The following is a 13,080-nucleotide window of genomic DNA, read 5'->3' as shown; positions in this document are numbered from 1 at the left end:
TGGCCATGCTGGGGCACCACATCAAACAGTTTAATCAATCAAATATTAACCCTTTAGTGTTCTGATTATTCTATCAAACATAATGCTTATTGATTCCCATTGATTTGAATTAATCATGCATTATCTCATATCTTCAAGATCTTGATGGTGTAATTACTTAATGTAGAATAACATTGTAGGGTAGGTGTGAGAGCCTGGATCTGGTCAGTTTGAACATAAAACAGATTAGCTATTTTGGCCGGATATGGCCGGTTTAAATACTGAAGGGTTAAAGCAAAAGTGTAACATAGTAAAAAGAATAAATATTTTATAAATATTATTTAAATACTGAAGGGATTTCTGAATATGCATGTGTATACGCACACGTGCGTGTGCACCTGGTAGATTGCTGCAGAAATTCAAACGATGTTTTTGAGTTAGTTCTCTTTACTTGAAAATCTCTCAAGTGCAAAATGTTTAATTTCATTTCAAGAGATGGGTGAGAGACTGGAAAATTTAAAACTCACACTTAACTCAATCTATTTATCTGTCTGTCTGTCTGACTACTTTGTCTGTCTGTTCATCCATCCATATATTCATCTCCCAATCTGTCTGTTTACCTGTTTGTTTGTTTGTCTGTCTGTCTGTCTCTCTATTTCTTGGTCTGTCGCTTTATCTATGTCTAGTTATGTGTATGTATCTACCCACCTTTCTCTCTCTCTCCTCATTTATATATATATATGTATATATGTGCACACAAACACATACACACACACACGAACACACACACACAAACACACACACCACACACACACACAGAGGTTTGGTGATGCAAACAGGAAAATAGAACTCAAAAACATGAGTGTGTGTGTGTGAGTGTATAGTTTCATGCCTAGGTACTTATCAACATGCCAATGCATGAACTTCTTGGCCCACAAGTCACTGTGTAACTGATACTGATTATTAAATATATATGTATATATAATATCTCTCTCTTACTCTACACACACACACACACACATGTGTATACACACGCTTGGCATCAAGTCATTTTTGTTTATCTTTACCCAAATCCGAATCATGTTTTCTGTTATCTCGCTTGACATTCCACACTTTATTTAAAGAAGAGAGATTCTGGTGAGTGAAAGGGTGCCAAATCTCGGTGCTCCAGTTCTTGCTGTATTTGCCAAGACTTGGTAACTAAAGGTACTTACTTGGCCTCCACAGATGTTAGTTTAAAGTCAGTTCATTAAACCGATTCCTTATCAAAGAATTTCTTCCTAACGTTTCAGCTGTTATCTATGACAGACTAAGCCGTCTTTGATTTTGCGTGTTTCTCAAAACTGCGTTTGTTCCAGCAGAAGTGACCACCCCAACTTTGAACCAGGACAGAACAGAAAGCAGTTGGCATGGGGAGGAGGTCATAGTTAGGGGTCACAGCTACAACAATAACAACTATAGCACTTGCTCTTTCTAAACCTTGAACTGTGAATTATCTTGTGAATTGGATGGGTATACCATGGACATATCCCCCCCCCCCGGCAGCTTAATTCTCAATCTGGAACATCCTGACACAGGTGTGACAAGGACAGGTTTCTTTCTGTAGTTTCCTCCTACCCAGCTACATTCACATGGCTTAGGTCAGCGGGGGGGGGGCACACGGTAACTGCTCTTGCCCCAAATCCGACACAGATGGATTGAACCTAGGACCTCATGGTTGCAAGGTGAGCTTTTTAACCATTTGGCCTTGCTTCTGTTCAACGTTGCTCAGCTCTTCCAGACTTTACTAAACTTTAACCCTTTAGCATTCAGATTACTCTAAAATGGCAAATGTAATGCTTAATATATTTGCATTGCTTTCAATTAAACATGCATTATCTTGTACCTTCAAGATTTTGATTTAAGTAATTGTTTTAGTCTTGAAATGACATTGTAGGGTTGGTGTGAGAGGCAGAATCTGGCTGGTTTGAACATAAAACTGGTAGAATGTTTGAACCAGATATTGCCAGCGTAAGTGCTAAAGGGGTAAACTGCTAAACTTTGTTGGGTTTTTTTCTGTTATGTAATTAATGATATTAACAAATTCTGTGTCTTCTTGCGAAGATCAGAACCTTGTGAGTAGATTTGGTTACACAAAGTGAAAGAGCTGATTGTATAAATGTGTGTGTGTTTGTACTTCTTCAGAAATCACAAGCTACAAGAAGTGATGCTGGTATCATTTATGTTGAGAAAGCGCCTGTTGGCTATGTACTTTAGAAAATGTGTGAAATAAAATGTCCTTCACTTGAAAAACAGGTATAAGTTTGCAAGAAGGACATCTGGCTGTAAAACAGTGTTACAATAATATATTCATCTAATCCATGCTAACATAATTAAAACAAATCCCAAAACTACCTTTGAAAGATTTAGCAGTTCTAAATCTATCAGCATGGTTTCTATGGATGGATGCCCTTCTTAACATCAACCACTCTCAGAAATACATACGTGTGTGTGTGTGTGTGTGTCTTGTTTCAATCATTAGACTGCAGCCATGCTGGGGCACTGCCTTGAAGAATTTTTAGTCGAATGAATCAACACCAGCATTTTACTTATTCTATCAATCTCTTACGCTGAACTTCTAAGTTATTGAGATGTAAGCACACCAATGCCAGTTGTCAAATGGGGGTGGGGGTGGGGGGCAAACACAAAGACACAGAAATTTATATAAGCAACAGGCTGTTTTCAGTTTCTGTCCTCCAAATCCACTCATAAAGCTTTGGTTGGCCTAAGGCTTTAGTAGAAAAACACCCAAGGTGCAACGCAGTGGGACTGAACCTGGAACCATGTAATTGGGAAGCAAATCTCTTACCACATAGCCACACCTGTATCTATATATACATGCACAGACATAGACAGACAGACAGATAGATAGATAAATAAGTATGCGTGTTTTTATATATGTGTGTGTTTGTGTGTGTGATTCAGTAGTTTAAATCTTGCCTTGCCAAAACAGCCGTTCTAACCTTCTTAAGAGAGATAAAACAGTTACCAGTTATATATAATTAGAGACTAACTTATGTCATCTGGGAGAGAACACAGGGAAATGAAGGTAAACTTCTGGTAGTTGCAAATAATTGTAGAAATGTACATAAATTGTTATAATGGAAATATGGAAAATGTTGAATAAATTGTGGTGTTTTAAACAAAACCAAATGAATACCTTGTTTTCTTTTCAGAGAATTAAGGTACAGGATTCGAGGTACCCTACTGCTGTACTTTGTTTTTCTATTTACCTTTGTTAACTTAGATGAAAATAGCCACCACACATACACACTATATCATGGCATGTATACCATGATTTAGACTCATAATTCATAGGAAATTTACAAGCTGATTATCTTGTGCTAGCCCAGTGGTTCTTAACTTAGGCAGTGGTGCCTGACTTCTTGGGGATGTTGTGGAGTTCATGGGGGTTAAGGAGTTTGTGTTTTTCTGGGAAATGAAATACTTTAGCATTTAAACTGGCCATCTCTAGCCAAAATATTCCACTTGCTTTATGCTCAAACTGGCCAGATCAGGCGTCTTACACCTCCCTTACAATGTCATTTCGAAAATAAAACTGTCACATCATTGAAGTCTCCAGGTTACAAGATAATGCATGATTAATTCCAAACAATGTGAATGAACAAGCATTACATTTGACAGAGCAACCTGAATACTAGAGGGTCAAACCAACCATATCTGGCCCAAATATTCATCTCAATCGAAGGAGAGGGGCTTTCTCCGTCCGGGTTGTGGATCTGTGGAATAAGCTGCCAGACGAGATGGTGAAGATGCCGACGACCACTCGGTTCAAAGTCTCCCTTGACCTCAAGTGGCCTGAACTCTTTACATGAACACCACCCTGTACATAACCCCATGTCCCCCTACATGGCCTTGCTTTTTGCATTTTGAGCCAAAAAATTAACTAACTAACTAATCTGTCTTGTGTTCAAACTGACTAGATTTGGCCTTTCATGCTTACCATACAATGTCATTTTAAAAATAAATGTTTCACATCATCAAATTCTTGAAGCTGCAAGATTATGCATGGCTAATTCAGAACAGTGTGATTAAATAAGCTCTGCATGTGACCGAGAAATCTGGATGCTAAGAGGCTAACCTTCACGAGACTGTAATCCACATGAGACTGTCCCTGGTTCTTTGCTACAAAGTTCATGTTTTAAGATTATCTAAATTAGAGGCTTCCTTTGTTATTGTATAGCCTAAACCTCGAAAGTTATCTTTTGAGGTGCAAGTCCAGGCAAGGTTGTTTATGCAAGACCATCAGTTGCCAATGCATACCAGCCTCCCTTCTCCACACCACCAATGTTATCCGAGGAAAAGGCAAAGACCGATACAGCTTGGCAACGGTGATGTCGCAACTCCATTTCCACAGCTGCATGAACTGGAGCAATGTGAAATGAAGTGTCTTGCTCAAGAACACAACCGAGTCTGGGAATCGAATTCACTACCTTGTGATTGTGAACTTGATGCTTTAACCACTGAGCCATGTAACTTCATACCAGCTTAATAAGGACAAAATTAATTTATTAAATTCTTTGTTACTTGTTAAGTCATTTGAAACAAGGAGTATTTCAACAGAAATATGATAACAAAAGGTTTAAAATAGATACAAGGCTTATAACAATTTAAACACATATTTAAAAAATCTTTTGCAGGAATATAGAATATAAGTAGGACATTGTGCTAGCAGAGAGTAGAAAAAATTACTGATAATATGCCAAATCCCAATAGAATTTCATTATATAAAGTCCTTGCTTTCATTCTCATCTTCATCTTACATCCGTTTTCCATGCTGGCATGGGTTGGACAGTTTGACAAGAGCTGGCAAGCCTGAGAACTGCACCAGGCTCCAATTTTCATGTTTTTGCATGGTTTTTATAGTTGGATGCCCTTCCTAACACCAATCATTTTACAAAGTGTACTGGATTGGGTGCTTTTTTTACACTGCGCCAGCACAAGTGCCCTTAATGTGGCACCAGCACCTATGCGCTCAAAAGAAAAGAACCTCTCAGCTGAGAGAGGGAGTGGAACCAAGAGATTAAAACTTTCCATAACCATTTAAACCATTAGCTCCTCTATGATCAAAACAATTGATTTTATTTATTTCAAAATATTGGTTGACACAGGGTGGTGGTGGGGGGGGGGGGTAGAGTACCATTCTGTGATGAGAGGCACTGAGCTCCCAGCAGGTTGTGAACCACTGTACTAGACTGACCAAAGAGAATGGCAAACTATGTTGTGTCATTAACATTGTAACAATAATTCCTTCTCTCTGTTTCTAACGAACTTTTGGAGTTGAACTTATCTTTTTACAAATTTGTCACTCACCTGAATCTTAACTCATTAATCATCATTCTCTATCTATCCAACTGTGTCCTCTCTCACTCTCTCTGTCTTTTTTTACTACTACTACTACTACTACTACATTCCCAATTTAATCCACCTGTTACTTATCCTCCATCCATCATCTCATCACCAAAGCGAACCCCCACCCCATCCCGCTCCCCATATAAAACAGCTTTATCCAACTACATCCAGGTTTTCATTAGCTGACCATTGATTGACCATTCCACTTGTTAAATGACCATCAACTACATTTACTAGTTGTCCGGAGGGAGTGAGGGTCACTCAACACTAACCCCACCACCACAACACATGCACACACCTTGCATGGTCACTCACCACCCCCACACATTCTGAAGTTACTTGTCACCCCTCCTCATGGTCACACACCACACCTGCACTCTAGCTTTACTCACCTCCTCCTTCTTACATTAATAAAAAAGGATAATGCTGTAATCAAGATATTTTATATCTGCTAATTTTTCCATTTATTTTATTAAACCCTCATTTTATAAAAAATCAGTTTAACAAACCTTAGTTTACTAAATATTATACTAAGCCTTACTTTACTAAATCTTGTACTGAACCAGAGCTCATTATGCCTTGCTTAATTAAATCTTAATTAAACTGAACTTTAGTAAAAGCGTAAAGACCACCTTCAGTTATGAATAACCATTTCATTGCACCTCGGAAGTTCCCCTCTGAGACACAAGTCTGGCCAAAGGTGTTTTATGGAAGACCAGTAGTCGCCCACACATACCAGCCTACTCTCTCCACACCACTGATGTCATCCAAGGGAATGGCAACAGCCAATACAGCTTGGCACCACTGACGTCGCAACTAATTTCTACAGTTGAGTGAACTGGAGAAATATGAAATAAAGTGTCTTGCCCAAGAACACAACACACATCCTAGTGCCGGAATCGAACTCACTACCTTCCGATTGTGAGCCCAATACTCTAACCACTGAGCCATGCACCTTCATGCTGAACTTTTGAATATTTTAGTAAACCTTACTTAAAACCTCATGTTGCTAAACCTTTCTTTTAAACCTTAGTTTATTTACTAAATGTTTCAAACACGACAAATAAGAGAAATTACTTCTGTTTATTAAATATCATTTAGCTTGATGTTAGAATTGAACATTCTCATATATTTTCTCTAGAATCCTAGATGCACCAGAATGCATCCGTTTGATCTTGATAGCCGAACTATAATGTGGTGATCACATTTTGATAGGTGCACTTAGTATTGTGGTCACATTTTGATAGGTGCCCTAAGGCTGTTACATGTCTGTAACTAGACATTGGGGTACCTTTATAGATAATACATTGATTATAGGGTACCATTATCACAGTCGATGGGAAATACAAAGACTTTCCACAATTAATCCTGTTTGCTTTCCTGATTTATCTTAGATCAGATTTTGTGTGTGCATGTGTATGTGCATATGCGATATGTTTGTGCATCTGCTTCGATGCGTTATGTGCCCTTTGTCACTAATGCTAATTAATCCTAACAAGTGCTAACACCCCCACCCCCCACCTCTTAGTCACTCATCAGTTGACAATCCTCCCCGACATCAACCCACAAGATGCAAGATGTGTGCGCGTGTATATGGGTATGTGTGTGCATACACATATACACACGCACACGCGCACACACACACACACAAGATATCCATTCCTACCTCACCTCTCACTCCCCATCCCCACCTCTTGCACTTGATTGATTAAATTTCTGTCAAATTTTTTTTTCTTTTCATTGTTTATTTTTTCTGCCTGCATTTGTTGTTGTTGTACTACTACTACTATTACTACTACTACTACTATTACAACTACTACTACTGCTCCTGCTCCTACCACCACTACTACAAGTAGTCAACTGACTATATATGGATTGAACTAAAAGTAAAAGTTAGCAAACCCACTGTAATCCTCCTGTGACTAACCAATCATTAATCATTAACCTCAGGCAGACTGGAGGAGAGTGGTTATTGTGTAACAGCTGCAGCATAACGCAACAACATAGCGAGAGATGGAGAGAGAGATGATGATGATGATGATGATGATGCAATGGAGAAATGACCAGATGTTAGGCATAACCCACTTTCACCTTCTACTTGTATACATTCCAATGTTGTTTTTAGCCCAAACTTATTATTTTGGGCTGCCCAAAGAATTACTTCCATACAACAGACATTTATTCTAATTAAAAAAAATATCTCTGTTTTTATCTTAACCAAAAAAAATCCTCCCATAGATTAATTCTATGATAATCCTTTGAATAGCGGTGGTTTTGTCTGTCTGTATGTCTGCATTGTATTTCCCCTCTTTTACTGGTGTCCAGCCCTTGCCACCCCCCTTCCTTCCCCCACTTGCCCTTGAAAACTTCTTGTCCAAAATGCTAAGACTTGTTGGATTCCTAATCCATGTTGTTCTCTCCTTCAGATTCAACTGTGACTCTCCTGTAAGTGACTTCGAATCAAGGACTCCGAAAGGACGCGGCAAGCGAGGCCGAGGCAACACTGCGACGCCGGTCAATGAACGCTTGAATATCAGTGGTGGTGGCAACAACAACAACAACAACAGCAGCAGCAACAACAGTAGCAGCAGCAACAACAATAACAACAACAATAACAGCAACAACAACAACAATGGCAACGGCAACAACAACGAGGGACGCAAACTTCGGAAAGGCCGGCGGTGTGGAGGCAACAGCTTCCAGGCTCCGGCCAGCCCTGCCAAATTAGAGCACGATCGCAGCAGTTCTTTGAAACGCAAGGGAAGGCCTTCAGATTTGGATTTGTCCGTTCCTTCAGATCCTTGCAAAGGAAGCAAAAGGTGCCGGTCAAGCTGGAGGAGCGGCACCAGTGCCAATAGTAACACAAGTGCTAGTGGCAATAATAATAATAATAATAATAATAATAATAACAGTAACAACAGCAGCAACAACAATAACAACAACAGCAACAACAACAGCAGCAGCAGCAGCAGTAGTAGTAGTATAAATAATTCTTCAATGTCTTCAGCTACGATCAGTTTGTCAACCAGCGGTAACGGTGTCGCTAGTACTGGGTCTGCTAGTGGAGAGTCCAGTTCGCCGGTTCTGTTGAAATGTCCTGAAGCCAACTGTAACAAACAGTACAAACATATTAATGGTCTACGCTACCATCAGTCTCACGCTCATCACAGTTCCATGCTGCAAGCCCAAGAGGCTGACGAGAATTTACGCGATGAGGATGCTATAAGCATGGAAGGTAATATAACTGACGAGGAAGTCAGTCGTAGTCGGAAAGACGAAACCAGTGAGAAAAGCAGTCGGAAAGAGAAAATCAAGGAAGAGATACAAAGTGATGACAATATCCATGCCGAGGAAGGGTCCACAGCAGGTGATTTAAATCAAGAACAAATCAGTTGCCAGTCAGCGGACGAAGCTAGTGATGAACAGAAAGTTTTATTAGACAAAACGTCAATTAAAAGTGAAATAACATCATTAGGAGAAACAATTAAAACTGAGAAAGTAATTAAGAGTGAACATCCATCAAGTTGTTGTGCTTCCATACATCCTCCATCTGGTCTCAGTGTTGGTGGTTCTGTCTCAAAGCCTCTTCCTAATCAAATGTACCAACTTCCTGGTGCCCCCATGGGTTGTCTAGGCACAGGTGGTGTTTCCATGGTAACTCAAACAAACTGTCAGACGAGCCCCATGCTATCTATGTCGGCATCATCAGTGGCGCCCTCTGTGGTCAGTCCTATGAGTAGCCAGTCTTTACTTACCTCCGTCACTACATTCGGTACAATCTCTCATGTTGCAGAATCATGCCGGATGGATTTGAAAGATTCGGACAAAACTATAAAAACAGAAAAAATATCTGTGGTTGACAAATCAAAATGTAAAACTCCTACTCGACCAATAGTTCCAGCCCCTAGCCCCCAGCTTATGGCATTCCCTGGCAGTGTCAGTTCTTCTCACACTGGCCTAACCTCTGTGCCAACCACTCATACTCAGGTATCTCCCTCACTGAAGCCAATCCAGCCAAAACCGACCATCCTAGGTGAATCCATGAACATTAACTCATCTCTTGTCAGCTTCAAAGATAAAAAACCAAAACAAAAGAAGAAGTGTAGCAAAGAGAAAGAGTTGGGTAAATGTGATGTTCCCTCCCTGAAGGGGGATCACACCCCCAAATATGAACGAACAGCTGTGATTAAAGCAGTAGCTTCACCACCGAAACCAGGGCTTGATTTGATGCCCAAAAAAGATAGTAGTTTAATGGAACCCCCTCATTTAATATCTGACCTCTCCCGATCGACTGTTAGTTCGTTAGGCTGTGCAAACTCTGTGATTGCTGCACAAATCTCTCCCAAGTCATCGCTCGATCCAAGTCAAGTCACTCGTATGACACAACCCCCAGGCCTTTTAAAGGTCGGCGCTCCAATGCCTGGTTTACTTTCAACGCCAGACAGGAAGACGCCGGTCAATGATGACGTCCAAAGTCCAGCCTATTCAGACATTTCTGATGCCAATGAGTCTGGGTCCCCTACACAAGGTGACACACCTGTGAAAGTGAAGGAAGAAAGTTCTAGCTCACGTAAAGAAGAGAAACATCAAGGTCGGAACAGCCCGGAACCTCCTCCGACAGCCGTTCCCCATTATGGTATGTATGGTTACTACGGCCAGTCGTCCTACCTTGTTCCTAATGTTTCCCAGCCCTCGTCTCATGTCAGCCAGAGCAGTGCTTCCAACAGTGTGTCAGGGAGCTCGTCTGTGGGCAACCACAAGGCATCGACTTCAATCAAAAGTGAACCACCCCAGGGCGTTGTGGTCAGCTGCCAAGATGATAAAATGGGAGTTTCATTAGAGGAAGGAATGAAAATGGGTGAAGAAAAGAAAATCAAAGAAGAAAAAGAAGATCCTAAGCATAAAGAAGGTGCTCCTCCTGGTGGAGGGGGAGGTGGTGGTGGCGGCGGCGGTGGTGGAGGAGGCAGTGGAAGCGGTGGACCAAGCAGTGCAGCAGCAGCTATCTCACCTCATGATTATCCACAGAAATGGTACCAGCAGTATTATGCCTGGCCTCAGCCTCCACACTTCCAATATCTCTATGGATATGTTGATCCTTCGTTCCACATGCATCACCTGGCAGACCCGCAGTATCGACAGCAATACGAGAAAGCTTTAGAAGATCAAAAACGAGTACAGCACTACCCGGGTAAAGATGCTGAATCCTGCAAGAAAGCAATAGAATTTCAAAACAAATCTGGTTTACCTGATGACTTAAAAGCATCGTCACATTCTGATATTCCACCCAACGTCCACACTATCAAATCGAGTCCTCACAATATGGCTTTGAAATCAAACCAAACAGATAAGGGCCCGGACAACCGGAAAATAATGGTCGAGAAATCTCTGGAGAGGGAACGAGAACAGGCAATCAGAGAGAAAAAAAATGAAAACCACCAAATAATGAACGAAAACTTTGAGGTGAAGTCACAGATGGACAAGTCTCGGTGTGAGATGTCAGAAGCTGAGGCCTACCGGATGCAGCACAATGATGTCCGACACGAGGGTATACCACACTTTTATATGTACCAACAGCAGAAGTTCCTTGAACAAGAGAAACGCAAGATGGAGTATGGGCCTAAGCCTGACATGCAAGCAATGGAGTTGATGATCCCTAAGGGTGGTCATAAGATGTTGGAGCATGGTAGGTTAATGCCCAACGATGAGATTCTCTCTCGCGATAACAATACTAGCAGTAATAGCAGTAACTCTTCCAAGCGTGATCTCTTGGACATGAAGACTAAAGAGGTGATGGTACGTGATATAAAACCTATAAGTAAACCAATTCCAGATCTCTGTCAGACTTCCGACAAGCGAATGATGATGATGGACAAGTTGCGCAGCCCAGCTGAAAGCCAGAAACTAAAGAGTTCCTACTCGTTGTCTCTAGGTAACAGCAGTAGTGGTGGTAGTGGTGTTATTGGTGGTGGTGGCAGCGGTGGTGGTGGTGGTGTTGGTGGCGGCGGCGGCAGTGGTGGTGGTGGTGGTGGTGGTGGTGGTGGCAGTAATAATAGTAGTAATAATAGTAACATGCCACCGTCTTCTTCCTCGTCGTCATCATCATCATCCTCATCCAATAATAATAATAGTAGTAGTAGTAGTGTCCCTAGTTCAAACAGTAACACAGCTGTATCTGCTGCTACTTCTGCAAATTACCCTCATTATGTACCCTACCCCTATATGCAGTCACCTGGTTACAGTCCGTTGCACTTCGATGCCTATCGGCAGTTTAACCCCGTGCTCGGTTACCCAAACGCATCTTACCTACATCCATCTCATTTAGGCTACCGGCTTAACCAAAGCGATGTTGAAAAAGAAGAAAAAAACACGTCCTCCCAAAAGAATATTCTAAACCAACCTGTCCTCCCCGGCACTGAGTTGGAACCTTCTAAATCAGCAGAAGTGATCCACCATTCTTCTTCAGCCTCATATTATGAGATGCACAAAATGTCAGAACTTCAGGAAAAAACCTCATCACGACCCTCATCAAACTGTCATTCTTCACCACATCCAAAAACATCAATCTCTGAGACTTCTGTATCACCATCCCCAAATTTTGATAAAACTCGAGACTATCAGAATTCCCCACCCACTCAAAGACACGTCCATACTCACCATCATACACATGTGGTCGGTGCCACGTTTCCTCTCTATCCATTTACAAATAAATAAGAACATGATGTAAAATAAAACAAAATATAAGAAAAAAGTTTTAAAAAAATAAATAAAAGAGACACAAAATCAGTATTAAGAAAGAAAAAAAAAGAAAAAAGTTGATTATGTTAAAAGATTTTAAAAAATATATAAAATTGTCATAGTTGAAAAAAAAAAACAAATAAAATTATAAATTTTATTCTGTGCAAAAATTTATGAAAAAAAATAATGAATCTATCTAAAGAACCAAAACTTTTGAAAGTGAAACCAAAAAAAAAAAATAATAATTTCAGTTTTTATGGGAAGAATTCAATTGTATTTGGTGTATATAAAGAAATACAGTTTGAGTTTCTTCCAGTTTTTGAAGGGACAGTTACCATGGCATTCAGCAATCCTTGTAAAAAAAAAAAATTAAAAAATTAAAAAATATATACAACCAAACAATAAAATGTTCCAGATTTAATTCCATTTTCTCTCTCTCCTTTCTATCTCTCTTTTTTATTATTTTTTTTTTTTCATTTTCTTGTTTTCTTTCTTGTGTCTCTGTATCAAAACTTCATCCACACCCCACACCCCTCTGTCTTTCTTCCTTATTTGTGTAAAAGAGTATAATTTCCAATCAGTTGTGTAGTAACAGGTCGATGTGAGCTAATCTCTTATTACCGTTCTTTGAATGTTGTTGTTGTTGTTGTTACATAAAGGGGGGGCAAACTAGCAGAATTATGAGTGTGTTGGAATCCACTATTATCCACTTTTGCCTTTCATCTTTTCAGGGTTGATAAAATACCAGTCATGTACTGGTATTGATATAAGCAACTAAGCTCCTCCCTCTAAAATTTGCTAGCCTTCTACTAAAATTTGAAACCATTATTATTATTATTATTATTATTATTATTATCATCATCATGGTAGAGTCGTTAGCACGCCGGGCAAAATTCTTAGCAGTATTTCGCCCATCTCTATGTTTTGCATTAAAATTCCGCTTAGGTCGACTTT

General features: G+C 40.2%; 1 protein-coding gene across 1 annotated transcript in view; it reads left to right on the top strand.

The window, feature by feature from the left end:
- Window positions 1-12,547, top strand: part of LOC115220564 (zinc finger protein 609) — a 188,338-nt gene extending 175,791 nt beyond the window's left edge. The window contains exon 5 of the mRNA XM_029790713.2: window positions 7,818-12,547. Coding sequence (XP_029646573.1) covers window positions 7,818-12,102 — 4,285 coding nt within the window. The 3' untranslated portion in view covers window positions 12,103-12,547. The remainder of the gene's footprint in view (window positions 1-7,817) is intronic.
- The last annotated feature ends 533 nt before the right edge of the window (window positions 12,548-13,080 follow it).

The sequence above is a fragment of the Octopus sinensis genome, linkage group LG16 (genome assembly GCF_006345805.1).
Source record: "Octopus sinensis linkage group LG16, ASM634580v1, whole genome shotgun sequence".
Taxonomy (NCBI): domain Eukaryota; kingdom Metazoa; phylum Mollusca; class Cephalopoda; order Octopoda; family Octopodidae; genus Octopus; species Octopus sinensis.
The sequence above is the reverse complement of the archived record's forward strand: the minus strand, read 5'-3'. Positions and strand labels throughout refer to the sequence as shown.